The sequence below is a fragment of the Gopherus flavomarginatus genome, chromosome 2, assembly GCF_025201925.1.
Source record: "Gopherus flavomarginatus isolate rGopFla2 chromosome 2, rGopFla2.mat.asm, whole genome shotgun sequence".
Lineage (NCBI taxonomy): Eukaryota > Metazoa > Chordata > Testudines > Testudinidae > Gopherus > Gopherus flavomarginatus.
The window spans coordinates 180503629-180531337 of NC_066618.1; the positions used below are offsets into that span (position 1 = coordinate 180503629).

Consider the following 27709-nt stretch of genomic DNA (forward strand, 5'->3'; position numbering starts at 1 on the left):
TAAGGATGACTTTATAAATATTTTTATTCATCTTTTTTTTAAATCACCAGCATTTAGTAGAGAAAGATGAATTGGATTGAATTAAAAAGGCCCAGGATTAAATCCTGGCCTTATTGAAGTCAATGGAAGTTTTGCCTTCGATTTCAATGGAGCCAGGATTTCACACAGTTCTTAGCCCAAACCTCTCCCTGACTCAATTTTCACGCACCTTTACACTTGCTGGTCCAGGTTGGATCAGAGACATATAAGCCAAAATAACATAAGAAAATGCAATTCTCATGGTATTTCTAGAAAGACTGAAAATACACTTATCAGAATTTTTGAGTCTGATTTTTGCAAACCAAAATAGTTCAAATATTTCAGAAAAGCATCTTAACTTTGACCTCCTTAAGGTTAATAGTTCGTACCATAATATGGGATGCTTAGCAGTTTTTCTCTTAGAAAAAAAATTTCCTAGGGAAATACCTATCATGGTAATGATAATAACCTCCCTCCCTTTGTATTTTAGGAACTGTATTTAACCCAGTTTAATCTTACAGTTCTATTTGGGATTTTTTTTATAAGTGAGGGAGAAATTTATCACTGGGCAGCACCTCTTTTCACTTCTCATAATTAGTTTTTGCTCGGTTTTAAATTCTAATGGACTCACTTCTTGGATCCATGGAAACTTCTGAATTTAGGCCAGGTGCGTCCTATTCCCTCCTGGACCATCTGCGTATGAGGTGGGTTGGGGTCTGGCTGGTCTTAGAAGTCCAGTTGGCTAGGACTGCGGTGACGTCACAAAGACCCCCTGTGACATGACAAACCCACAACCAATCCCGCTACCTGAACTGGGGGAGAGGGGCGGGGATGAGAGCATTGAAGCAGAAAGTTGGATTTGTCTCACGTGCACGTGTAAACGGAACTGGTGCCGAGGATTTGTAACAACCACTCATGGGCGCGCGGCTCAAGTTCAGCCTCGACTTGTCACTTATCTTATTATCCCCGCAACCTTACACCGCATTAAGCGCTATTGGTTTTGACAGCCAGCTCCTCACCGTGTTCGAGAAGCCTGATTTCAGCGTTCACAAAATAACACCTGTACACACACACATTAACGTGTGCGAACACGATATACATATTGCGTTTATTTATAAATATACCGATGTATATAAATATTGGCCATATAACTATTGTACGTGTGTGTCTATGGGTGGGTCTGTACCCCAACCACCTACTGTGTTTCTGTAGCTGAAAGATGTACCGGTTATGCACGGACTTGGCTTCCGTGCCATATTATGTGTATATACTGCTGCGTCTAGGTACTTGGGATACATGCACACTGTGGTGCGGCTGGGATTTACACACTTTGCACGGAGGAGGCGTGCAGTCCTGGCGCCTCGGCATTGGTTTAAATGAGACCGGCACTCGGGTGGGTGCGGCTTCTCAGAGCAAGCGGTCGCATTCGTGGCATTTTTGAGCCTCTGGCTGTGCCGTAGAGGGTGGTTCCTGGCTGGTGCTAGCGGCGGCGCGTATCCGAGTCCCGGGACGCGGAGGAGGCCGCGCGCCGCACGCGGGGAGCTGCAGCCCCAGCGTAGGGGCCGCACGCACATAGCCTGGGACCCGCGCGCAGCGGGGAGCCTGCGCACCACCCAGTAGGCTACGCAACACGTGTGTATGTGTGTCACACACGGTACATAGCACGCTGCATGTGCGTACGGTAACACACAACACGGCCTATCGAGTGTTTGTGTATAACACACACGTGTAGTGTATTCACTGTAACGTGCACAGAACGCCTAACCTGCATGGTATAGTATACACTGGAGTGTCCTGAGCATACACTGTGTGTATATATACATCTAACACACGTAGTTTTCACATCAGACATAGCTTCGGTGTAAGGTGTAGAGCTAAGAGACTGCACATAGAATTTAGTTTATAGCTCATAAACACAGTACATAACCTATCGAACACATTGTGTATATGACACAGATTGCAGTCCTCGGTACGTGGTGTGGTGACCTACTGCAACAATGAATTACAGGAAGGAGATGATGTGCCGAACAGTCCCAGGACAATTCGATGATGCAGACGCCTCAGACAGGTAAGGAGAAAACAGGCTGCCAAGATTATTTTCAAATCATGTGAAAAGTTAGAACAGAGTTTGTTTTTCCCCTTACTGACCGCCTTCTTGTATTTTTAAGATAGTGTCGAAGAATTGGGGCAGTGTTGGTGGTTTGGTGGGGAACAAGATTTTTTTTTTAATACATTGAGGAACAATTTGTTAATGATATTTCCTCCTCTGCTGTTTTGGCCCCTAAGACTTCTGCATGGGTACAGGGGGCCTCTTCGTAGAGCTCTGTGCAGGATCAGGGCCTGCATAGTTTTGCAAACATTACTTATGAGGTGTGGTGCTTACTGTTAGGAATAGTCTTGCTGACTTAAGTGGAACCACTCACTTGAACAATTATATGTGTATGTGTTGCAGGATTGGATGCTTGATGATTAAAGATACTTTTTCCCATCAGGTCCTACTTCTTCACAGCATGGCTATTGCTTCTTGGTCCTGCAATGACATTGTAATCCAATGTGTTTTACTCCAGATTCTTTTGCCAAGGGAATAATTTTGGTGTCAGGCAGTTACTATTGTAAATTACATCCAGGAGCAAATAGGGACAGAGGACTATGAGGAAAGAGACATTTTGGATGATTATCAAAGGAAAGAAAAATCTATGAAACATGCAAAATATGACTAGATTTAAAGGAATGCTGTCAGGTTAGAAATTGTATGTAAGACTATATATAAAGTCTATTTATTTTTTACGCTCTCTGCTTAGGCAATAAAAATAGATTGGTTTGTAGCAAATTTGTTTATCCGGAGTTTCCAGGCTGTTTCACTCTGTGATTCTCCTGAATTGTTTCAAAGCATGGAGGAGAATGTTTTTGTTTAAAAATAAAATTGTTTAAATAAAATCATGGAAATATTTCCATTATGTGTAAAATTTGTAAAAGGTTGATTTGAGTGTGGAAAAGTTTTTTTTCTTTTTGTTTTTTGTCTTTGTTTAACAAAACCTGTGTTCAGCACATTTGACATTCCACAGTCAACCTATAAAACTTATTGCCAGGGGATATTTGGAGGACAAAAGTATAACTGGTTCAAATAAGAAATTAGGTAAGTTCATGGAGGATAGGTCCATTAATGGCTGTTAACTAAGATGATCAGGAATGTAACCCCATGCTGTGGGTGTCCCTTAAACTCTCCATACCAGAAGCTGGAACTGAACTCAATACTTGTCCTGTTCTGTTCACTCTCTCTGAAGCATCTGACGCTGACTACTATTGGAAGACAGGATACTGGGCTAAATGGACCATTGTCCTGACCCAGTCTATGACTGTTCTTATGATCTGGCAGGATCCTCGTTCTAAATTGTATAGTAAAGTTTAGCAAAGGATGGAGAAGTGCAGTGGGGAAGGGTTGATAAATTCTTAGGCTGAAATTCACCCCTCCCCATCCCATATTGGGTCCATGTGAGACATTCCGCCCTACTTGAACCCTACAAATCTACAGCTGTCGCATGTGAGAGCATAATGGATACACACAGAGGCCTCCTCACTTCTTTGCTTATCGTGTAAGAAGGCTCTGAATTTATGCTGATGCAGTGGCTCAAAACCCCAGTGTAGGAGGTACAGGTCTGTCGCAACTTACACGCATTTAACATGCACGATTTCAGCCTTATGTTGTAGGGCCAGAGTCCGGGGGGTGTGGCCTCAAGATTTAAAGGTCCTGGGGCACCAGCTGTGGCTGGGAGTCCCAGGGCCTTTAAATCACCCAGGGGGCTCCCAGCTGCAGAGGTGGCTGGTAGCCTCTGGGGCGAATTAAAGGGCCTGAGGCTCCAGCCACTTCAGAGCTCCGAGCCCTTTAAATGCCAGCCCCGGCCCGGCTGCCAAAGCTGCAGGTGGAATTTAAAGGGCTCCTTCGCGGCAGGAAGCCCGGTGGAGCCCTTTAAATCCCACCTGCAGCTTTGGCAGCCGGGCCGGGGCCAGCACTTAAAGGGCTCCACCGGGCTCCCCGCCGCGGCAGGAAGCCCGGAGGATCCCTTTAAAATCCACCCACAGCTCCAGTGGCTGGGCCGGGGCGGCATTAAAAGGGCTCCTCCGGGCTCCCGCGGCAGGGAGCCCGGAGGAGCCCTTTAAATGCCTCCCCGGCATGACGGCCGGAGCTGCGGGTGGGATTTAAAGGGCTTGGGGATGTAATTTTGAGTATACGTGGTTTTCGCTTTACGCGCTAACTGCGGAATGGAACCCTCGCATAAGATAAGACTTGCCTGTACTGAGGGGCTAGAATAGCAACCTTGGAAGGGCTGTGGTGAATCTGTGGCTTTCCTGGATGTTGGAGGTAAAATCCATCTCCCAAATTATCCTTAAACTTCTTCCAAAAACCCATTTTCATAGATTTTGTGTCAGGGAGAAGTAAATTTCACCTCTATAGCCTATGGTCTCATTTTTCTATTGCATTTGCTGAAAAGATCTTCTGGACTGCATATGCTTAGGATAAATTGATCTGGAATCTAGAATTGCTATGTTTCAGGCTAAGGTGATATTCAGTTTATTTTTGATGTGGGAGGGAACCTTACAAATATCTGAGGGTATGTTTATATTGCAATTAAAAACCCTGCAGCGCCGAGTGTCAGAGTGTGGGTCAGCTGAGTTGAGCTTGCAAGGCTCATGCTGCGAGGTTAAAAATAGAAGAGTAGACATTTGGGTTCAGGCTGGAGCCCAGGCACCACTGTGAGCCCAAATGTCTACACTGCAATTTTACAGCCCTGCACCCTGAGCCCAAGTCAGCTGGCCTGGGCCAGTTGCATCCATGCTGCTTGTTTTTTATTGCAGTGTAGACATACCCTGAGGCAACTAAGGAGAAATTAGAGGTACATGGGAAGAATATGAAGAGACCTGACACACCATAGGGACCAGGATTAGGATGGATCATAAGCGCTCATAACAACTAAATGTTCATTTCTAGGTCATCAGTTTTAGTGCTGGATCTGGTGATCTCTCAGACCGGGGTATTTGTTGAGCTTTCTGCAGCTCAGCGGTAAGGTCCAATTTGGGAACATCTCAGCTAGAATCCTTGCCTAGCCTAGTTTGCTAGGACAGTGGAGTGTGTCTGCCTCTGAAGAGCGAACAGGATGGTCTTTTCTAGTGTAGGTGTTCAGTAGGAGTTGCAGAGCGTGCCAGATATCTGTGATTCACTGAACAGAGTAGTTGAACAAATTACAAAACAGCATTTAAGCAAAGGAAGAAGATACTTTAAAGTGCTATAGTAAAAGTGAGCCACCATGCAGAAGAGCTCTTCAGGGCAGGTGAAATAATAAAATATTGAGCAGAGAGGTACCCTTGCTATTTCATTCTTCTGGATGACTGTACTTTAATTTCACAATGATTCTGTACAGGGTTTATTTATTTATATGTGGGGTTTATTTATATAGATGATTTTTTTTTAAAGTGAATTGACCCAGGGCACAGAAACAGTTAAAGAGGAAGAGGTAACAGTTAAACATCAGCCGTCATGTTTATCTGAGGAAGTGGACACTGATGAAATTGAATATGACGACGATGATGAGGATGAAGAGTGGGACTGGGATGATTCAGTTGGAAGACTCACCAAGTGTCATACTGCAACTGGAGGCTGCAATCCACAGGTACATTAAAGACACTTCCAGGAAACTTTTCAGAGTTTCTAATTGCAAACGGGACTAAAGCAGGGCACAGTGATATGTGAATGTGACCCCAACCATAAATTCAAGTTGGGACTTGTCACTGCACTCTCAGCTTAGGAGCATCCTCATGCCTCTTGTCTCTCCTCTTCTCACACACACCCACTGCATACCTCCTAACCAATGCCACCCTCTTCTCATGCCCCGGTGGTTCTCCTTCCTCAACTCATCGACTCATAGACTGGAAGGGACCTCGAGAGGTCATCGAGTCCAGTCCCCTGCCCTCATGGCAGGACCAAATACTGTCTAGACCATCCCTAATAGACATTTATCTAACCTACTCTTAAATATCTCCAGAGATGGAGATTCCACAACTTCCCTAGGCAATCTATTCCAGTGTTTAACTACCCTGACAGTAAGGAACTTTTTCCTAATGTCCAACCTAAATCTCCCTTGCTGCAGTTTAAGCCCATTGCTTCTTGTTCTATCATTGGAGGCTAAGGTGAACAAGTTTTCTCCCTCCTCCTGATGACACCCTTTTAGATACCTCAAAACTGCTATCATGTCCCCTCTCAGTCTTCTCTTTTCCAAACTAAACATACCCAATTCCTTCAGCCTTCCTTCATAGGTCATGTTCTCAAGACCTTTAATCATTCTTGTTGCTCTTCTCTGGACCCTCTCCAGTTTCTCCACATCTTTCTTGAAATGCGGTGCCCAGAACTGGACACAATACTCCAGTTGAGGCCTAACCAGCGCAGAGTAAAGCGGAAGAATGACTTCTCATGTCTTGTTTACAACACACCTGTTAATGCATCCCAGAATCACATTTGCTTTTTTTGCAACAGTATCACACTGTTGACTCATATTAAGCATGTGGTCCACTATGACCCCTAGATCTCTTTCTGCCATACTCCTTCCTAGACAGTCTCCTCCCATTCTGTATGTGTGAAACTGATTGTTACTTCCCAAGTGGAGCACTTTGCATTTATCTTTATTGAACTTCATCCTGTTTACCTCAGGCCATTTCTCCAATTTGTCCAGATCGTTTTGAATTTTGACCCTGTCCTCCAAAGCAGTTGCAATCCCTCCCAGTTTGGTATCGTCCGCAAACTTAATAAGCGTACTTTCTATGCCAACATCTAAGCCGTTGATGAAGATATTGAACAGAGCCGGTCCCAAAACAGACCCCATGCGGAACCCCACTTGTTATACCTTTCCAGCAGGATTGGGAGCCATTAATAACTACTCTCTGAGTACAGTTATCCAGCCAGTTACGTACCCACCTTATAGTAGCCCCATCTAAATTGTACTTTCCTAGTTTATCTATAAGAATATCATGTGAGACTGTATCAAATGCCTTACTAAAGTCTAGGTATATCACATCCACCGCAAACTCTTATTGCTTGGTTTCGCCTGTGGCTGCAACTCTGTTCCATTCCTTTGGGGTCTCAACCTATCTCCCAACCCTGATATCACTGTGATGTCCTCCTTTTCAATATCCTCCTTCTGTATTCCTGGGTTTCTATCCTTTCCTTCTCACCAGTTCATGAGACGACTTGCTTGATGTGACTGGAGAGTGTGAGGGCAAGCATACATTTTGTATCATTAGTAAAGGAGGCAAGTAAACCTATGGAAAACACCAAAGGTGAATGGGTATAGAAGGGATGCTATCAGGTTAGAAATCTTGTCTGAATTACTAGCTTAAATAATTAACCCACAGAATTTGAAAACTAATTTACTTTTCACTATGCTTTCAGCTTGGGCAGCGGAAGGAGAACATTTCTCCTTTTCTCTTTGACATAGGGACATCAGAGTATCTCTGGGAAACTGAAGGGGAGCAGTTACAGAATGTTGTGGCTGGCACAAAACATATTTCGTGGGCTACCTGTTTCTGTCTTATGGACTTCAGAAGGAGACCTGGGGAGGAGGGAGTTATGTGTGGTGTGTGCTATTTAGGGGTTTATGATGGGGATCTGGCTGGGGCAGACATTGATTGGGTCTGGAGAAGAGTGCCTGTGGGAACTGATGCCTCTTTGGCAAGCCATGCACACCCTTTCTTTGTTCTCTCTTTTTGCTCTGACTCTTTCCCCTCTCAGTTTTTCTCCCCATCTCTCTCTTGGTGTTTTTTCTCCTTGTTTTCCCCACCACTGGTATTCTTGTTCCTTCTTGGGAGCTAACATTCACTAGTTGACTGACAGTCAATCCCCTGGTTAACAAGCACCTTCTCCTTGAGCTCTTAGCTAATAGCATTTTGAACCCACACATGTTTTTTGTTTTTTCTTAACTGAAATCATTTCCAGTTCTAAGCTATGTCCGTAGTCTGACAAATTCTGATTTTCTAAATGTAGATAAGCTTGTACAGGTGTTTAGAGACATGAGCAGATCAAACTAGATAAATTGATTTCCCCCCCCCCCCAAGGTACTGTGTGTATTTAGAAGGACTACTTAGGGAAGGCAAATTATGTAACAAATCCTTTGTTTCAGGCAAATAGACAGACCCCTAGTTGCAATTCAGCAAAAATGTCCACTCCTACAGACAAGGCCCTGAGAAAATTTGAGCATAAAATTAATCTAGGTAAGTATAATCCTATCGTCATCTTTTATGGTAATAGGTACACCTTGGTGACATTCAGTGACTCATTCTAATTACAGTGAGGGCGTGGCTACACTGGAGAGTTGCAGCACTGGTGGTGGGTTTACAACGCTGCAACTTAGTAACTGTCCACACCTGCAAGGCACATCCAGCGCTGCATCTCCCTGGCTGCAGCACTGGCTGTACACCTGGTCTGCTTGGGGTGTAACGATTGCAGCGCTGGTGATGCAGCGCTGGGGTTTGTTATAGAAGTGGATGGGTAGGGTTCTGTGGCCTGCTTTGTGCAGGGGGTCGGACTAGATGATCACATTGGTCCCTTCTGACCCTAGAATCTATGAATCTAAGTGTGACCACCAAAAGCGCTGTTATTGGCCTCCAGGTTATTAGGAGGTATCCCAGAATGCCTGCTCACAACAAACTGGAAGAATGGCTGAACTCCGAGCTCCCCCAAGCTGCTTTTCTAAAAAACAAAAACAGCTCCTGTTTGCTTGATGGAGCGGAGACAGGCAGGGGAATTGCTTTGGAAGGTTCACAGCTGTTTGCTTGAAGAGAGAAGTCACACGGCAGAGGGGGAGGGAGGAGTCCGTGTTGAGCAGCTGCTTATGTGGTCTGAAGGCTATTTAGGAGTGCATAATTTGCATTTAGTGGATAAGAGAGGGATGGGGGAAGGGCTTGAAACTTTTAAATTGATTGCAGGTTGGTGCTGTGTATCTTCCAGTCCTTAGAACTTGCAAGGCAGGGAGCTGAGAACAGTGTCACCTCCAAAAATCCACTCACTCTGTCTCCCCCACGCTCCCTGTCACACTCCATCCCACTCCCCTCTTTTGAAAAGCATGTTGCAGCCACTTGAACGCTGGGATAGCTGCCCATAAGGCACCACTCCCAACAGCGCTGCAAATGCTGCAAATGTGGCCACACTGCAGCGCTGGTAGCTGTCAGTGTGGCCACACTGCAGCGCTTTCCCCACACAGCTGTACGAAGACAGCTGTAACTCCCAGCGCTGTACAACTGTAAGTGTAGCCATACCCTGAGTGAGAGCTTTTAAGCATTATAACTAGCCAGCTGTTACCGAACAGTTAAAAGGGTTAATATTGGATGTCACTTTCAGACATCATGTTTGTCTTTAGATACCATTCCTGGAGTCTCCTTCTCCCCCAGAGAGCTGTCAGTCTCTCTTCCCTCTGCCTCCTTCTGATTACACAAAATAACTCTTCTGTAATTTCACCCCAGAAACAGTCTGATTAGCTGGGATGGAGGGACCCAGCTGTCCATCAGACCATCATCTGATCACTCTCACAGCTGCAGCACTTCAGCTTTTTTGGTTTTACAATATTCTGTCTAGTCAGTATGCGGTGAAGTTGCTGTGTGACATACAATATCTTGTGATATCAAATTTATACTAGGATACAGTGATTTTGTCTAGTATCTTTCATACCAAAAGATTTCCAAAATGATGAGATAAGTGAGTAGGGCAGTGATTTATAGACATAAACAGCAGCAGTATACTTGGCATTAAGTCACATGCTACCGTAAACATCAGAATTAGCGATATTGAGGGGATATTGGCTTGGACACTGAGGGCTATTGCTTACTCTATTGGAAAATGGCATGGGATTTTTTAAGTTCCTTGAGAGAGGGGCAGATAGACTTCTGTTTAACATTCCATCTGAAGGAAAGCATCTCTAGGCACTGTCTCATCTCCAGGGCAGTAGCCCGGTTGCCCCTCCATAATCCTGGAGTGGGTCTCAGACCCATAGAGGAGAATGCTAAGTTAACACATGCCTCTAGTACATATGTTTTGAAAACCTGATCATCTTGTTACAAATATTTCTTTATGTGCCTTGAATGTGTGTGATGTGTGATATGTCTATGTCTATTGGCAGCAAAAGTGTAGCTACAGTTTTGTTTGTGGAAAACCTCTTTGATCTTCACTTCTTTTTTTTTTTATGTATTTTTCAGATAGGTTAAATCTTGCTGACTCTGTTATAAACAAAGTCACAGAAAAGTCTAGGCAAAAGGAATCAGATATGTAAGTACTTTGGATGGCTGTATTTCTGTTGATTTACTGAAAGCTCTTATACCCTCAAATTGTTTTCTACTATGAGCTGCAACTTGAGCTGTGATGCTGAATAAACTAGAAATTTAGAGAATGTAAATGTTCTGTATGCTGTTTGTATTTTGGATAGGGTTGTCAAGGGATTTAAAAAATTAATCGCGATTAATTGTGCAATTAATCAAACTGTTAAACAATAGAATACCATTTATTTAAATATTTTTGGGTGTTTTCTACATTTTAAAATATATTGATTTCAATTTTAACACAGAATACAAAGTGTACAGTGCTCACTTTATACTTATTTTTGATTACAAGTATTTGCACTGTAAAAAAGCCAAAAGAAATAGTATTTTTAAATTCATCTAATACAAGTACTGTAGTACAATCTCTTTATCATTAAAGTTGAACTTACAAATATAGAATTATGTAAAAAAAAAACTGCATTAAAAAATAAAATAATGTAAAATTTTAGAGCCTGCACGTCCACTTAGTCCTACTTCTTGTTCAGCCAATCATTCAGACAGACAAATTTGTTTACGTTTGCAGGAGATAATGCTGCCCGCTTGTTTACAATGTCACCTGAAAGTGAGAACAGGCTTCTCGTGGCACTGTTGTAGCTGGCATCGCAAGATATTTACGTGCCAGATGCGCTAAAGATTCATATGTCCCTTCATGCTTCAATCACCATTCCAGGGGACATACGTCCATTCTGATGACGGGTTTTGTTCGATAACAATCCAAATCATTGTGGACCAACACATGTTCATTTTCATCATCTGAGTCAGATGCCACCAGCAGGAAGTTGATTTTCTTTTTTGGTGATTCGGGTTCTGTAGTTTCCGCATTGCAGTGTTGTTCTTTTAAGATGTCTGAAAGAATGCTCTACACCTCCTCCCTCTCAGATTTTGGAAGGCACTTCAGATTCTTAAACCTTGGGTTGAGTGCTGCAGCTGTCTTTAGAATTCTCACATTGGTATCTTCTTTGCGTTTTGTCAACTCTGTAGTGAAAATGTTCTTACAATGAACAACATGTGCTGGGTCATCATTTGAGACTTCTATAGTATGAAATATATGGCAGAATGTAGGTAAAACAGAGCAGGGGACATACAATTCTCCCCCAAGGAGTTCAGTCACAAATTTAACTGATGCTTTTTTTTTTTTAATGAGCATCATCAGCACATAAGCATGTTCTTTGGAATGGTGGCCGAAGCAGGAAGGGGGATATAAATGTTTAGCATATCTTGCATGTAAATACCTTGCAATGCCACCTAAAAAAGTGCCATGCAAATGCCTGTTCTCACTTTCTGGTTACACTGTAAATAAGAAGGGGGCAGCATTATCTCCTGTAAATGTAAACAAACTTGTTTGCCTTAGCGACTGGGTGAACAAGAAGTAGGACTGAGTGGAATTGTAGGCACTGAAGTTCTACACTGTTTTGTTTTTAATGCAGTTGTGTAACAAACAAAACCCTACATTTTTAAGTTGCACTTTCACAACAAAGAGATTGCATTATAGTACTTGTATGAGGTGAATTGAAAAATACTATTTCTTTTGTTTATAATTTTTACAGTGCAAATTTTGGAATTAAATTTTTTTCCTATAAAATGGGATGATTTGCTGAGCCAGTCACTAAAGTCATTGCCAGGTCTTGATCCTGCTTTCTTTGAAGTCAGGGGCAAATCTAATTCATTTCAGTGGCTGTGGGATTAGTCAATAAGGCAGAAAATGCTGGTGGTACTTTGCCAGCAAAGGAATCCCATTCTAATGTAATGATGCAGTCATAACATTTCTTCCCAGATCTGGACTTTAGCATCCAAAATATGGGTGTTAGCATGAAAACCTCCAAGCTTAGTTACCAGCTTGGACCTGGTATCGCTGCCACCAGCTAAGAATTATGCAGTGCCTAGCTCACTGTGGTCTCCCCAAAACCTTCCCTGCGGGACCCCCAGACTCAGATGCCTTGAGTCTTACAACAAAGGGAAATAACCCCCTCCCCTTGTTTCCTTGTTACTTCCTCCCAGGCTCCCCTCCCTGGACGACCCTAGGAGATTCCCTGCTTCCAGTCCTGGAAACACAAGTACCGAGAGATCTAATCTCTCCCCCTCACCCAGAGGGTATGCAAAGTCAGGCTTAGTAAATCTAACACAAAGAGATTTTCCCCTTGACTTTTTCCTTCCACCAATTCCCTGGTGAGCTGCAGACTCAATTCCCTGGAGTCCCCACTAACGAAAAACTCCAACAGGTCTTAAAAAGAAAGCTTTATATAAAAAAAGAAAGAAAAAGACATTAAAAATAGTCTCTGTAATAGATGACAATATACAGGGTCAATTGCTTAAAGGAAAAAAAATGAATAAACAGCCTTATCCAAAAAGAATACAATTTAACACATTCCAGCAACTACACACATGTAAATACAAAAGAAAACAATATAAACCTATTGTCTTACTATCCTTGTACTTACAACTTGGAAACAGAAGATTAGAAAGGCAGGAGATAGAAAAATCACTCTCAGAGCCGAGAGGGCACAGACACAAGACAAAGAACAACGAACTCACCCCCAAAACTTCCCTCCACCCAGATTTGAAAAAGTCTTGTTTCCTGATTGGTCCTCTGGTCAGGTGTTTGGTTCCCTGTGTTAACCCTTTACAGGTAAAAGAACATTAACCTTTAGCTATCTGTTTATGACCTCTTTTCTCTCCCTTCCTTGCCTAATTTTCTTCTTGAGCAATCATTCTGGAAAAATCTGTTGTCTGAGCTATGGCTATTTCTCTTGAGTAGATCATGTCATGCTGTTATATTTTAATTTCCACTAGGTATCGAGTCAAAGATAAATCTGACAGAGCAACAGTGGAACAGGTAAGTCTTATATGTAGCAAACTGTTTGTTAAAAGGCTTCTTTTCATTTGAATCAATAACCAGAGGTAAAATCCTAGCTTCGTTGGCGTTGATGGCAAAACACTCATTGACTTCAGTGGGATCAGGGTTTCACCCCAGGTTTTTCTTGTCTTTCTGAACAAGACTGCTTTATAAAAATTGTGTCTGCTTTCACAGCTGGTTTGGAGAATATTGTGGTGCTTAGTATTATGATTTGCTGTTGTATTCAACTGGGATTTTGTTGATAAGCATAGAATTTCATCTTAGCTTTACTCAAAAGTGGAATTTTCCATGGAAAAGATGAAATGGTCTCTTTTTTTTTTTTTCTTTTTTTTCAATCCACACATTTTTGCTTCTAAACCTAGTATGATACATTAAAGGCCTGTATACCACGAAGACCACCGTCTGCTGTTGTGAATGCCTGGCACATTTTAGGGTAGCTGTGTTCTAATGCACTTTTTTCTTGGTACTGTGGATGGGAAATCACTCCTCTATTAGCATTAGCCTAAGGATGCATTTCATATATTATAAACCACGGATTAGGAGTTGCATACAAGTCACAAACACATTTTTTCCTAATATTGTAAAGATAATTCCAAAATTATAGAAGAAACAGAGTACTATCCAGATAGAATTTTGAATGGCTTAGTCCACTAAGATGCTGTGGTTCTGTGGGTTCTTCAATTCAGGATGGATTAGTTTAATAATAATTTCAGTAAACTGGATAAAGTGATTTTGCTTATTTATTTTTTTTCCAATTTCCCATGAGGTATTAGATCCAAGAACACGAATGATCCTGTTCAAGATGCTAACTAGAGGTGTCATATCAGAGATAAATGGCTGCATCAGCACAGGAAAAGAAGTGAGTTTCATTCCAACTGGCATGCTACAGTCTTCTTTGCAAACTGAAAGGAAGTTGACTGTGCTGAAAGGGAAATAGTAAAATACTTATCTCCTGCATTAAATTAATTTTCTTGTGTTTATCAAGAAGTTAATTTATTTACTGTAAAGTGAGACATCTGTTACTTTGAATTTTATCACATATCAGTAATGAAGCTACCAAACTCTGTTTAATAATCAAAATATGGAGCACTATTTAAATTCCACTTAGACCATAAGTGGTCATGAGGACTTGAGTGGTACATAGGCCTCGTGCTGGCACTCGGCACGGAGGCTAGTTTCATTCTTACAGCCAAAGGCTGGTCTCGTTGAAGTAACAGGCAAAATGCCATTGACTTCAGTGGAACCAGTATTTGGCTCTGAAGATCTGACCCTGCAGATCCCTGCTTATCGTGTGTAGTCCTCACTCATGCAGGTAGTTCCGTTGAAGTCAGTGTGACCACTCTCAGGAGTGCAGAGTGTAAGTAAGAGTTGAGGGTGCCTGGCACCTCTTTGGATCAGGCTCCTCTCTAGTTATCTCTAATGGACATCCCAGCCATTATTGTGAAGTTCTACTGCATGTACGCATTTTAGAGCTTTATACATATGCTAACATCTATATATAGTTTTAGATCCCAATCCTGCAAGCTAGTCCCTGTGGTTAGATCCCTAGACCCATGCAAAATCCTGTTGACTTCAGTTGGGGCACCCTTGTTGAGTCCAGGGGTCTCTAGGATTGAGGCCTGTAACAGCATTGCCACCACCTTATATCTTGGGGTGTCCTTGCAGCACTCTTGCCTCAGTTTCCCTCGTCTGAGGGCTCCTTAAAAAATTCCACACAGTCCAAGATACTCAAAAACAAGGTTCCCCTTCCTCATACAGTTTCCAATAGTTTCTCTCTCTCTCTCTCCCCTTCTTCCCCTCGATTACACTCATTTAGTTCTATCTGGACTGGCAATAAAGTTTGTCAAAACAAATGCAACTCAGAACAGAACTATCTTAACAGTCCTTCGTCCAGGGCATTTCTGCTGGAGTGCAGTCTTCCCACCTTTCTCCAGGGCTTGGAGGCCAGGACATATTCCAGGAAGCATGCAAACAGCCTTCCCCTGCTGTCTCAGAGTCTCCAGCAGGAGCCTTCTTGCTTTCTGCAACTGTGCAGGCTCAGATCTCTGCCTTATCCAAAGTCTCTCCCCTATCTACACCAGAGGCCTGATTGGGTCACCCCTCTGTGAAGGAGAGTTAGCTGTGTCACAGGTGGGATTCAGACCCATTTCTCTTTAAAGGGGCAGCCTCCCTGTGACAGAGCCCAAGATTTAATTTCTCTCCTAAAAAGTGGTGTTCTTGACAGTATTTGATACATGAGCAAACTTCTCAATACTTAAAGTATTCCCAGGACGTTAATATTGTTTCTCTTACATTCTTACTTATAGGCTAATGTCTATCATGCCAGTACAATGAATGGAGAGAACAGAGCAATAAAGATTTATAAAACCTCTATTTTGATGTTTAAAGATCGGGATAAGTATGTGAGTGGGGAATTTAGGTGAGTTGGAGTTCTTTTCTTTAATGACAGCAAACCTCTCCAGGGCTAACTGTGTGTTTACCTACAGATTGTTCTTAATTTTTGTCACAGATATTGTATAACTGTTTGTCGCTGTGGTGTGCTTGTTTTTAAGATTTCGTCATGGATATTGTAAAGGAAACCCGAGGAAAATGGTGAAGACATGGGCAGAAAAAGAGATGAGGAATTTAATAAGGTGATTTTTATGTTTAACTTTGGTGCAGATGTGACTTGTGCATTCCATTGCTGGTGGGAATGAGGGTAAGTCTGAGCTGGCTGCTGCTCAATGTCCCCTGTGTGGTATCTGTGTGGAAAATTGGTGTGATGAGATGTCACGGCCTTCAAGGCTGTCACCAATTCCCCACCTGTTTATTTGGAAGCACCATTCATTCATTTAATAAGGGAAGTTGAAAAGATTTCCCCAATATTCTAAGTGGCTTGGCAAGATTCCCAGCCTGATGTGTCTAAGGTGTTTCTTCTGCATTAACAGTACTTGGGCAGACTGCTGCACGCACACACAGCCTCAGTGATCTGAGTGGGCTCCACACAAACACAGCTGTCCCCCCATCCACTGTCAAAGCAGGATGAGGGCCTACATCGCACTAGCTGTTGTGTTGTCTCTGTTTCTAAAACTTTACTTTACTTTTTCTATGTTAGGCTAAATATTTCCATTAACATTTAAGTTCCCCATCTTAGTGTGCATGGATTGTACGATGGGCCAAATCCTGCAATCCTTATTCAGACGAGATTCCCAATGGAATCAGACAATCAGGATCTGGCACGTGACATTAAGCTTTGAAATCCACCGTGTCTTTCTGTCATGCTGCGACTAGCTCATTCATACTGTAGCCATGTTAGACTTTTAGGAAACTCAGTTTAGGGCTTTTCAACTAACAAACTTGTTTTTAACACACAGCTCTCTTGTGATGTTTTTATGTGTCAGGGAGGCAGTGACATCACTACAGAGCTCACTGTGTCACCTCATTCCCTCACAAATACGGTGAACAGGAGAGGTGGCAGAACCACGTTTTGTGGCATTTCACACAAGAGCCCTCAGGGCAGAGGAGCAATTGTTCATCACTGCAGTCTGGTCCTCTAGCAGAAGAAAGAGCAGAGATGCTTCAGGGTGACTCAGTCTATCCTTGCCAAGGTCTGCAGAAGTGTGAGACCCTCATAGTCACTGGGATCAGAGGCAGCTAATGCATTTAAGGGTTTGATCCAAAGCCTGTGAAGGTGAATGGAAAGACTCCTGTTGGCTTTAATGGATTTTGGGTCAGGCCTCAAAAGAATCAGCATGGATGTGATTGTTGTTCATCACCATGTTGACATCAATGAAGACCAGCGTTGGTCCCATAAACGGAGCAGAAACCAGACTGCCTGTGAGCCAGGGAATCTGAGTGTTGCCAAGGCTGTTTGGTTAAAACCTTCCCCAGAATAGTAGAGTGAGAAGCAAAGTGATCATAGGAGATATTGTCAGGTCAAGAGTGATTCTCCTGCAAGGGTCAAACAATTACTCTTTTGAGTGATTCTGGCACCCTGCCCTCCCCGGGGAGGCATCAGTCACCTCTTCCTTTTACAGACCCAGTGTCTTCCTGCTAGATTTAATGTGGGATTTTCAAAAGTGTCTAAGTGAGTTAGGAGCACAAGTCTCATTCACTTTCAATAGGCCTTGTTCTCCTAACTCACACATTTTTGAAAAACCCTAGCAAGGAGGGATATGGATCTAAATCTCCAGTATTTCCATACCTGCACAGAGTGAAACCTGCTGAAACTCAAGGAGAGATGACTTTGTGGCCTCCTTCCACTAGGATCAGTGGTTTGTGTGTGTGTAGTGGGGTCTCAGGGAGGAGGGAATCAGGCAAGCTAGAGAGCTAGTCAATAAACCGATGCCAACAGGGGGTGGATCATTTGATGGTAGCTGTTCTGTTGAGCTCCTGCTTGTCCCAGATGCCCTGCAGGCTTAAAAGGTGAGTTCTGATTTTAATCTGCCTCAGATCCTGTCCTCGGTTTTGGAGGAACGAGATGTTTTGGAACCTGATCTCCCACATAATCCCCCATTACCCATAGTAAGCAGAAGAATACTTGTGGCACCTTAGAGACTAACAAATTTATTTCAGCATGAGCTTTCTCAAGTCTCTAAGGTGCCACAAGTACTCTTGTTCTTTTTGCGGATACAGACTAACACGGCTGCTACTCTGAAACCTGTCATTACCCATTGTGTCACTCACAAAGCCGCGATAGAGGGTGGGAGTCTTTAGTGCTGTCTGTTTCAGGAGCGAAACAGGAGATAATCCCAGCCACTGCACCACGATATCTCCCAGGACTGGGGAGCAACCCACAGGAGACAGCCCTCCAACACACACACAAGGGATCTTTATTATCCCCTCTCTCAACCTGTGACAGCCATGACAGGGAATAATCATAAGGCTCTGCCTGCATGCTGATCCTTTTTCCTCTAAAAGTCCCCTCTTCCTCCTTGGCATGATTCCATGGCATAGTCTCTTAGGTCCTCCTTCCTTGCACTGCTTGGTGTATTCCCTTGGGGTCCTTCCTCCTCATCCTGCCCAAGCCCCAGCTCTGGGATTCCATTCCATGTGTTCTCAGCTGGATACAGTCTTCCTCATTCGTTGCCCTCTGAAACAGCTGCTGTGTCCCAGATCCTGGGTGAGGGAACGGATCCCCTTATGTCCCAAAACCAGCATTGAAAATGATGTCAGAATATGGTCAGTTTCCCCATGTAGATGGGAGCCAGAAGTGCAAAGTATTATTTATTCCCTGTTGAAACACTGTGACCTGTGCTGACCTGACCCCATCATGCTCCATGATAGAACACTGACTGATGGGCACACAGCTTTCCACTAATGGGCCGTGTTGGTCCCCACTGCACAGACCCTCCTAACATCCCGTCCCTTCCATCAGGGAAGAGAGTGGAGCTGCAGAGGACACCTGGGACAGGGGAGACTGTTGCCTTTGCAGAGTATCAGTTACCTAGGCACCACCTCAAGGAATCTCTTTTTATTTCATCTTTTTGTGGGGAGAAAAATCACAGCAATGTCAACAACTCGTGACCAATTGTTGCTAATGGAGGCATCTATCTGGGGAGGGCAGGGTGGGATAAGGATGAAACACTTGGTCAGCAACAGAGAGACAGACTGACTGATGCAGCTGGATAGTTGGGTGTATGGGGCAACTTAGTTTAACAAAATATATATAACTAAGGGTATATAGTGTGCAGCAGTGTGATTTCTAAAGCACACCACTGTGTTGCACACTAATTGCTCCATATAGAGCCTGCTGGTGCACACTAAAAGTTCTCTAGTGTGCTTTAATGTATCTGTGTTTAAAGTGTGCTATGGAACTTTTAGTCTATACGGGCCAATTTGTGTGCAATATGATCGTGCGCTTCAGAAATCGCAGCCCCATAGCATGCATTACCAGTGTGGACAACACTGGACATTTGTGGCATACCTTCTCACATTCCAGGTGGTTAATGCAGGACTCAGCGCCACTCAGTTTGGGGGCCCGGGCCCTCTCAAACAGTGGGCCAAGGCAAACTGCCCTTCAACCTGGACAAGGGGCTTACTGGGTCAAAGCGCGACAATCCCACAAAACCCAGGACTGTTAGGACGTCTGATTTATAGTCTTATGATTAAGACATCAGACTGGGACTCAGGAGGAGTGGGTTCACTTTTCAGGTTTGCCACAGACTTCCTGTCCAACCTTAGACCTTCTCTCTGTGTGTCCATTTCCCATCTGTAAAATGGGGATAATGATACTTCCCTTTGAATATTTAGAATGTAAGCTCTTTGGGACAGGGACTGTCAGTTACTCTGTACAGCACCTACAACCAGGGTGACCAGACAGCAAGTGTGAAAAATCAGGACGGGTTAGGGGATATAGGAGCCTATATTTGAAAAAGATCCAAAAATCAGGACTGTCCCTATAAAATCAGGACATCTGGTCACCTTGCCTACAACAGAGGAGTTCCAAACTTAATTGGTGCCCCTCGGCACTACTCTAATACAAATTATAAGTACTATGCATTGCATTTGTTTTTAATAGGTAGTTATGGGTTTTTTGTTGTAATGTTACAGGTTGAATACAGCACAAATACCTTGTCCAGAGCCAATTATGCTAAGAAGTCATGTACTTGTCATGAGTTTTATTGGTAAAGATGACATGTAAGTATCTATCTTGAGAAAATCAATGAGAACTTCTTTATTGATAGGTTTGAACAAAGTCTGTTGAATTTGCGTAGTTTATGGCATAGGCTGGTGATTAATTGAGTACATTGCTCTGGTGTATAAATGAGATGTAAAATATCAAGATCCCTCCCAGCTCCTGTGACAGAGAGTCTGCCTGATTCCAAAGCTTTATCCATGCAAGGTGTGAGCAAATAGTCTGCATTAGCTAGAAATTAAGGCCCTGGTTCTGTAAATGGATCTGCATGGGCCTTTTTATACTTCATAGAATACGGATGGTGAGGATTCTGTGTTCTAGAAATGTAAAATAAACTTCAAAGCTCAGATTGTGATGTGTTAATGCTTTAGTTGGAAAATTCATTAGTGGTGCACACAGAAATGTTAACTCAGCATTTTGTAATGTAAATATTTAATATTTATAATGTTATGCTCTAGTTCTTCAGCTGGTGTAAACCATTGTAGTTCCACTTTCTTCAGTGGAGCGATGAATATTTTTATATTAGCTGTGGAGCTGGCCAAGTGTTTGAGTAAATCACTGAGGACTTTTCATTTACTGAATTAAAATGGATCAAGTATTGTGGTGAAGGGACTATACAGCTGGTGTAAAATGGGAGAATTTATTCTGTTTTTTTGTTGTTGTTGTGTTTTTTAAATCCAAGGCCTGCTCCTCTATTGAAAAATGCTCAATTATCTGACTCAAAAGCCCGGGAGTTGTATCTACAGATCATACAGTACATGAGAAGGATGTACCAGGACGCCAAACTTGTTCATGCAGATCTCAGTGAATTTAATATGCTGTATGTTTTTAAACCTTGCTCTGTATTTTAACATTTAAAATGTAGGCATTGGTGGCTTTTCACGTAATATGTAGAGTTGTGCAGTACTAATATGCTCCTGTGGGAAGATGGTATCTTCCTTTCAGCTCTGCTTTGTAATTTACCTGATTATTATACAGATTTCATCCCAAATCTATCTCAGATAATTTAGCTTGCAAAATACTTCCCTGAATAGGTTATTCAGTGAATTTTTTTCTATCAGCTGATGAATAAACAAGTAAGCTATTTTAATTCATTGTTCTAAAATTGCTTTCTGTGTTCACTAGGATTGTTCTGTCAAATAATGTACAATAGTATAACTGAAAACAACTATTATATGGAACGTGTCCATAGCAAAACTTTAGTGTCAGGCCGCCAAAACTTGAACCATTTTTTTCAAATAGTGGGATTTAAAAACATTTTTTTTTCTGCTTTTCCCTTGCTGCATCTCCAGATACCACAGCGGAGAGGTGTACATCATTGATGTGTCTCAGTCAGTGGAGCATGACCACCCACATGCATTAGAATTCCTGCGGAAGGACTGTGCCAATATCAATGGTGAGTGGGCAGTAGTTCAGCTCCACTTCTAATAGGTCATTCCTCTAGAAAGATTAACTGTGTAATTCCTTTTATTCTTCACACTGATACTGCATGTAGAACAGGATGGAGTTAGTTAAAATGCGCCTCATCTTAGGATGTGTATAAGTTTTGTTAGGAAACCAACAAGTTACGCTACGCTAAGACAGCCAAGGTAGAGTACGTCATACTAATTCAATTACATCTGAGCTTATGTTTTAGGCTAGCCTAAGGAAAGCAGAGTACACACAATTTCTTACATTACAACAAAGGAAATATCTACCTGCTGTTACGGCAGAGAACATACAGACTACAGATCTGCTTTGTTTAGTGATTACAAATCAAGTGCAGAACTTCTTTGTCAACAAGAAGTTACTCTTGGTTTGATCACGTTAGTCCTTGCACCTGTGCAGAGCAGGTTACAGGTTTGGGGCCGTTGGTGATCTATTGTTAAAGGGCTATGCTAATATTTTATGTCAAGTTCATCAAGATGCAGTGAGCACCCTCAAACAGTATTTTATTTAAAAATATTGAAATTATTGTCTTCATAGTAGAAGTATAGACTTTAAGGTCAGAAGGGACCATTATGATCATCTAGTCTGACCTCCTGCATAATGCAGGCCACAGTATCGACAACTCTGGTCTGCATTTTGCTCTGGGCAGCAAGAAATGGGTGTGTCTTTGTAAACATTGGCTTCCTTACTGAAATCTTTATTTAAGAAAAAGGAAAAATCCATAAGACAGAACTTCTTACATTTTGATGTCACATATTGCTTGAGAGCCAGTGAACTAGTAATGTTTTATCCCTCTTGTGTTCCATGGACTTGTGAATGTTTCCTTCTATTATCTGTAATCTTTCTTCTCCACGTTCAGCTTGTCTTCTGTAAGTGCCACGTGACTTTGGAAGTTTCTTTGGCTGCTCTTTGTCATCCCAGTTCTCTGCTCTATCACTTCCACACTGGTGTTTACTTTGTCTGCTATAGAACTTGCAAGAGTATTTCTCCATGAGCATGACAGTGATCTTAGTTGCCATGTTTTCTGTCACTGGGCTGCGAGAGCCACCTGGGTTGCTTCCAGGCTTACCTTTTGTTCTGTCTTTCTAATTCATTTCTCAGGGATGCTATGTTGGTTTATCCACAGTGAGCATTAGCATTAGAGAATATTCAGCTAAATACCCCATGGAGTGCCTTTGGTTTTTACTTGGCTATGGAACCGTATTTTCTCTGTCAACCCTTAGATTTAGTTAGGATTGGTATCTTAAGCCAGCTGGGTGTGAGTATCAAAGAATGGTCGTTAGCCTAAGATGTGCACCATATTGTCCCCCCCGTGAATGAAATTTAAATAGATCTTAACTGTACCTCAGGGCACACCTTTGATTCTCATCTGTAGAAATTCCAGATCTGCAAATTTCACTGTTTGACATCTACGAAGTTTAATCTTAATATACTGCAACTGCTTGATCCTTTATGAAGCTTTCCCTTCCACCCTCCTGCTTTTCGCTTGTTTTCTGGTCGCATTTGGCTTTCACTGAAGTCTATTTGACTTTTGCCCTTAACTTCAATAGGAAGGGGATTGGACTTCGGATTTGCATGCTTCATTCAGCATTTGTTGTATCTGAAAGATGGACAACTTGGGCTTTGGGTGTCTAAGAGTTTTCTGATAACCACACCCAGTGGGATTCTACAAATCTTGTAGGGAATTTCCCCAATTCATAGAACCATTATTCTGTATTTACCATCACTTTGATGGTATAGAAGCATAAAGTGAACTTGAATCATACTAACTTTGTTGTTTTTCCCTGCTTCGTGGCAGACTTTTTCTGGAAGTACGGTGTTGCAGTGATGACTGTCAGAGAGCTCTTTGAGTTTATTACAGATCCTTCTATCACAAGCGACAACTTGGATGCTTATCTCTCAAAGGTCAGACGTGAAGTTCCCGCTTGTGTAGGAAGATTTAAGTAGTAAAATAAGATCTGATTCAAGCTCATCTATCCCGTTTATACCACAACGATGCTTCTGCAGTAAAGATTGTGCATTGTATAATGAGACAGCAACTTAAAAAAAATAAAGAAATGTGTTAACATCGGTACATGTAAGCTGTGGGAACTTATCCACACCTCCCCACCATGTTTGTGTGGGGTGGGGTGTATGAGCAGGATGAGTGAGGCGGACTTGGGGTAAATGGGTTTGAGTGGAACGAGGGAGGCTTGCACCCCACGCTAAAATACCCAGCATCACCAGCTAAATGCTGATTAGTCCTGTAGGTGAAAGGAACTTGCCTGTTCTAGGAGGAAGGGGTGTATTCTGGCTCTAAGCCCCACACCTGGAATGCCTCAGGCTGGTTTTAGTTACTCACCATTGCTCTCTTCCCCTTCCCTCTATCTGTTTAATCATGTTCTGTCTCAAGCAGAGGTCGGTGTAAATTCAGCTGAGGTTCAGTTGTTGCTAGTGAATAGATGATCACTTTCCAGCCCCCTAGCTCTAGCAGCCATGTTGGGTTCTCCTTTACCAATTAGCTGTTGCGGTAAATCCAAGCTCGGGTAGTCAAAGCAACAAAGATGGTGAAGGGTCAAATTCAGACCCCCATATCTTGACCTCACCCGTGTTGGGAATGGGATGTCAGGAGACATTATTCCTACCCCAACCTGGAATGCTGGGTAGGAGGCGAGTGCTTCCAAGCAGCCCATAAACGCTTGTACATCACGCACAGCTTTTGGGTACTCACCAGTGCACTGGGCTGGAGGGAGTAGAACTGTGGCTACAGTATTCCCATCTTACTCACACATGCTCCTCCGGCTATTCAGTGCTGTTGGCAGCAATAGCAGCAACTCTCTGCATCTGGGTGGTGTAGGCAGCCTCCTGTGTGAGAGCATGAGCAGCAGACAGAGGCTCCCTGTGCCCTGTTATCCCACGCTGGTGTAAGGACAGCCATAATTTGGCGCTGTGTTTGGATTGGCGGGAGTGGAGGGAAAGTTTTTTTGCTCTCATTAAGTAGATCAGTAGCGGGATTTAAGTGGGTGTGCCCTGCAGAAATGTTCAGCACCGCTAGGTGTCACTAAAGGCATTGTGGAATGAACAGCTGGAGTGTTTTACATGAGCGGGAGAGAACAGTTTCCCAGCAAATGGAGTGGAGGTGGGGAAATATAGGTAGGAACAGCTACATGAATTATTATCCAGCGTGAGGGACTGGATTGTGAAGAGTGATGATTTTGTATTGCATTTCATATTGCTGTAGGCGATGGAAATAGCAACCCAAAGAACAGAGGAAGAGAGGTCCAGTCAAGATAATGTGGATGAGGAGGTGAGGATTTTTGACTCTGCCAGGAGGGAATCTTTGCAGTATCCCTTTCTGAAGACTTTTTGAAATGTTCTCTTTGATACCCTGATCCACAGAATGTTACATTTAATACATTGATACATCCTGAGATAAGTGGAGAGGTTTTCAGATAGTAAATGGTTCTTTATATGCTATCTAAACGCTTCTCACGATATCTTCTTTGCAATCTCTGGTCAGCATCACCTGTGTCATTAGGATGTTTCCTAGACCAACGTGCTTGGTTATAACTGGTCTTGAACTTAGACATTACAAGGGACCTAGCTCGCAATGAAGGGGAAATCTTTGAGATTCTGCAAATAATGTGCTAAAATGAGGATTTATACAGTGTTAAGATATGAATAGTTTTTGCCCCCCTCGGTTACTCATGTTGACTGAAAAACAATTCCTGCTCCCTCTCCCAGATTCTGATTTGGGTCTTCTAGTTATGGTAATAGTGTTTCTCTCTGCTTATTTCTGATGCAGCAGTAGCCAACGTAGGTCTATTTTCTTTACATCATTGAGGATGTGTGGTGCACTGGCAGTATTGTTTAGCATGGGAGCAAAAGACAAAATCACTATCCTGATTTGATTCTTTTAACTTGTCAGCAGCAAAGTGCTGGATTGCAATAAAACCTGAATTTAGTGTATTGAGGGGCATTTTGTACCAGATAAGAACTTTTTAAAAACAGGTCACTCTTTGTCCCTTAGTTAACTGCTGGTGTGTTTATAAACCAAAGGCCCAGTCTGTGAGGTTTACCATGCCTTCTTCGAGGTGCTGAGCACCCTCAGCTCCCATTGAAGCCAATAGAACTTCATGTTTGTCCATCTGTGTTGTTGACTTCGGTGGGTGCTCAGCACCTCAGAGAAGAGGGCCTCATTACATACTCTATATTGTTGCAAGCTCATCTTGTGTAAGGAGATCCACTATTGTAACTAACATGAAGTTTTTGTTTATATATAATTTAAGTGGATCTGTACTGTGAGAGGAAGGATGATATAGTAGTTAAGGCACTGACCTGGGACTCAGGACATCTGGGTTCAATTCCCTACTCTGCCACAAGCTCCCTGTGTGACCTTTTAAGTACACCCCTTAAAATTCAAACAAATTAATGGTGAGGATGGGGCAATGTATGGAGGTGTTCATAAAGAGATGGTCAGTAGCAGTCATGCTAGCAAGACCTTAATTACAAAATCTTAAGATGTTGTCACGGGTGAGCTCCATACTGTAGGACCCACCACAACAAAGAGATGATCTCCTGCTGGCCAAAGACAGTGAGATAGGATCTCTAAATTATGGGTGTCACGTGATCGTAGACACCCATCCGGATGATTTTTAAGGACAAGGCCTTAATCAGACTGATATATAAATCAATAAATCTGCTGCATGTTTCATTTCACTCTGTTAGGTGTTTAAGAAAGCTTACATCCCTCGAACCCTGACCGAAGTTAAAAACTATGAGAGGGATGTAGATGTAATGATGAAATTGAAGGAAGAGGACATGGCATTAAACGTGCAACAGGATAATGTAAGTAGACTTCCCGAAACATTACAAACAACTTGAGTTGGCAGAAAGAGACAATTCAAGGCAGTGCCATTAGCTGTGGATTCTCATGGAAGAACCACCAACGGGGTTTGTTTGAAGTATTGGTGAATCCTGATTTTATAGCAATATATTATCAAAAACGTCAAGAATGAATGCATTCAAAAGACACACTAGCATATCAGGGATTAGTAGCTAACAATCACATCCTCTTTCTGAGTAGATGTGCGGTAGCTGTCAAAGCAACTTGACATTCAGTTTCAGCTATGTATGGACTAAACTTCACATATTGTAGGAGGAAAGACCAAATTAATCTCTGATGTAAATTCATTGATCTTAGTTATATTTCAGCCCAGGAATCTCACCTCATTGTTTTTACAGAATTAAAATGCTGCCACATCCCTTTGAAATTATTTTTATATTATTTTTGTGGCTTGACTAGAAGCATAAGGTGGAAATACATAAGATGGTACCTGGAGTCTAGTAATAGGAATCATTGAACTTATATTTTTCCATCATTCATTGTCCTGTTGAAACTTTAGATATTTTCCAATTTCCCAGAGTAAAGCTAAAATTCTACTACAGGCAGGTGTTCATCCATCAACCTTACTTCAGCTGTATAACAGCGCTTCTGTGCTACCTATATACACATACCACTCACCATGGGGCCCTTGTCAGATGCCTCTGTTACTCCATGAATAATGCAGATCTTGCTCAAGGTCCGAGAAGTCAATTTACTGATGTGTTACAAAATGTAGAGACTGAGTGCTTAAAAGCACTGTTATGCACAGGGGCAGATTCTTAGCTCAGAAAAACGAAGCTTTCCAAACAGATCCTTTTGAGTGACAAAAGAACATACTTCAAAACACCTGGATAGCTGAAGATTCTAATACGTGAAAATTGAGGAGATGATTTAAGTAAAGAAGTCAATTACAATATTCCCTTTGTGTTTTTAAAAAAAAAAAGGTGCCATAAGTGCATTGCACCTTATTGGCTGTACTACATGCATTGAAACAGTATTATTTGTCCTTTTTCTAGATGATCTTTCCATTCTGGGTAGTGCCAAGAAAAAGCCAAATCACCAGATTGCTGTCTATATTTTGCAAGCATAGTCTATAACAGTGACATAGCCCTGTCTCCTACCCTTCTTCTGTTTTGTCATTTTAGGCTGCGAACTCTGCAGGGTGGGGTTCTGTCTTTCAGTGTGTTTGTGCAGTTCCTAACACATTTGTACACTATTGCCGTATAGATGATGATGATGCTAGTGAGCTGATAAGACAAACTCTTCTAAGGCTTTACAAGAGAGAGCTGTGCCTTCTCCCTCTCAGCTCATCCGTGTACATGTTGTAAAGTTTCTCCATACAAAAGTTTCACAGGGAACAGACTCTGATCTCAAAAAATGGAGGTTAGGACTATGGAATCTCTAGTTTCTAAAATCTGACGTGCAAAATCTACCGCCTGTGCGCAGAGAGCTCTCTGGGTGGTACTGGAAAACCGGCACACCTGATACAGCCAGCCACCTGTTTTCTTTGGTTGGCAGGTTGAAAATGATAGTTTTGCAGCTAGATGTTTTTGTTTAATGGATTTTCATTTTTCCT

At 42.4% G+C, this 27709-nt stretch overlaps 1 protein-coding gene across 6 annotated transcripts in view; it reads left to right on the forward strand.

The window, feature by feature from the left end:
- The first annotated feature begins 1520 nt into the window (after positions 1–1520).
- The window catches only part of RIOK1 (RIO kinase 1), a 32276-nt gene continuing 6087 nt past the window's right edge, over positions 1521–27709 (forward strand). The window contains exons 1-15 of one of the 6 annotated variants that reach the window (XM_050940031.1): positions 1521–1690; positions 1975–2086; positions 5489–5684; positions 8184–8274; positions 10252–10321; positions 13162–13204; positions 13992–14084; positions 15532–15644; positions 15778–15858; positions 19757–19843; positions 20524–20661; positions 21134–21237; positions 23068–23174; positions 24490–24555; positions 25977–26096. In XM_050940031.1, the coding sequence (XP_050795988.1) occupies positions 2016–2086; positions 5489–5684; positions 8184–8274; positions 10252–10321; positions 13162–13204; positions 13992–14084; positions 15532–15644; positions 15778–15858; positions 19757–19843; positions 20524–20661; positions 21134–21237; positions 23068–23174; positions 24490–24555; positions 25977–26096 (1380 nt within the window). In that variant the 5' untranslated portion in view covers positions 1521–1690; positions 1975–2015. Of the gene's footprint in view, positions 2087–5488; positions 5685–8183; positions 8275–10251; positions 10322–13161; positions 13205–13991; positions 14085–15531; positions 15645–15777; positions 15859–19756; positions 19844–20523; positions 20662–21133; positions 21238–23067; positions 23175–24489; positions 24556–25976; positions 26097–27709 lie in introns of all 6 variants that reach the window. The other 5 variants (XM_050940034.1, XM_050940032.1, XM_050940033.1 and 2 more) reach the window with 5 other exon arrangements.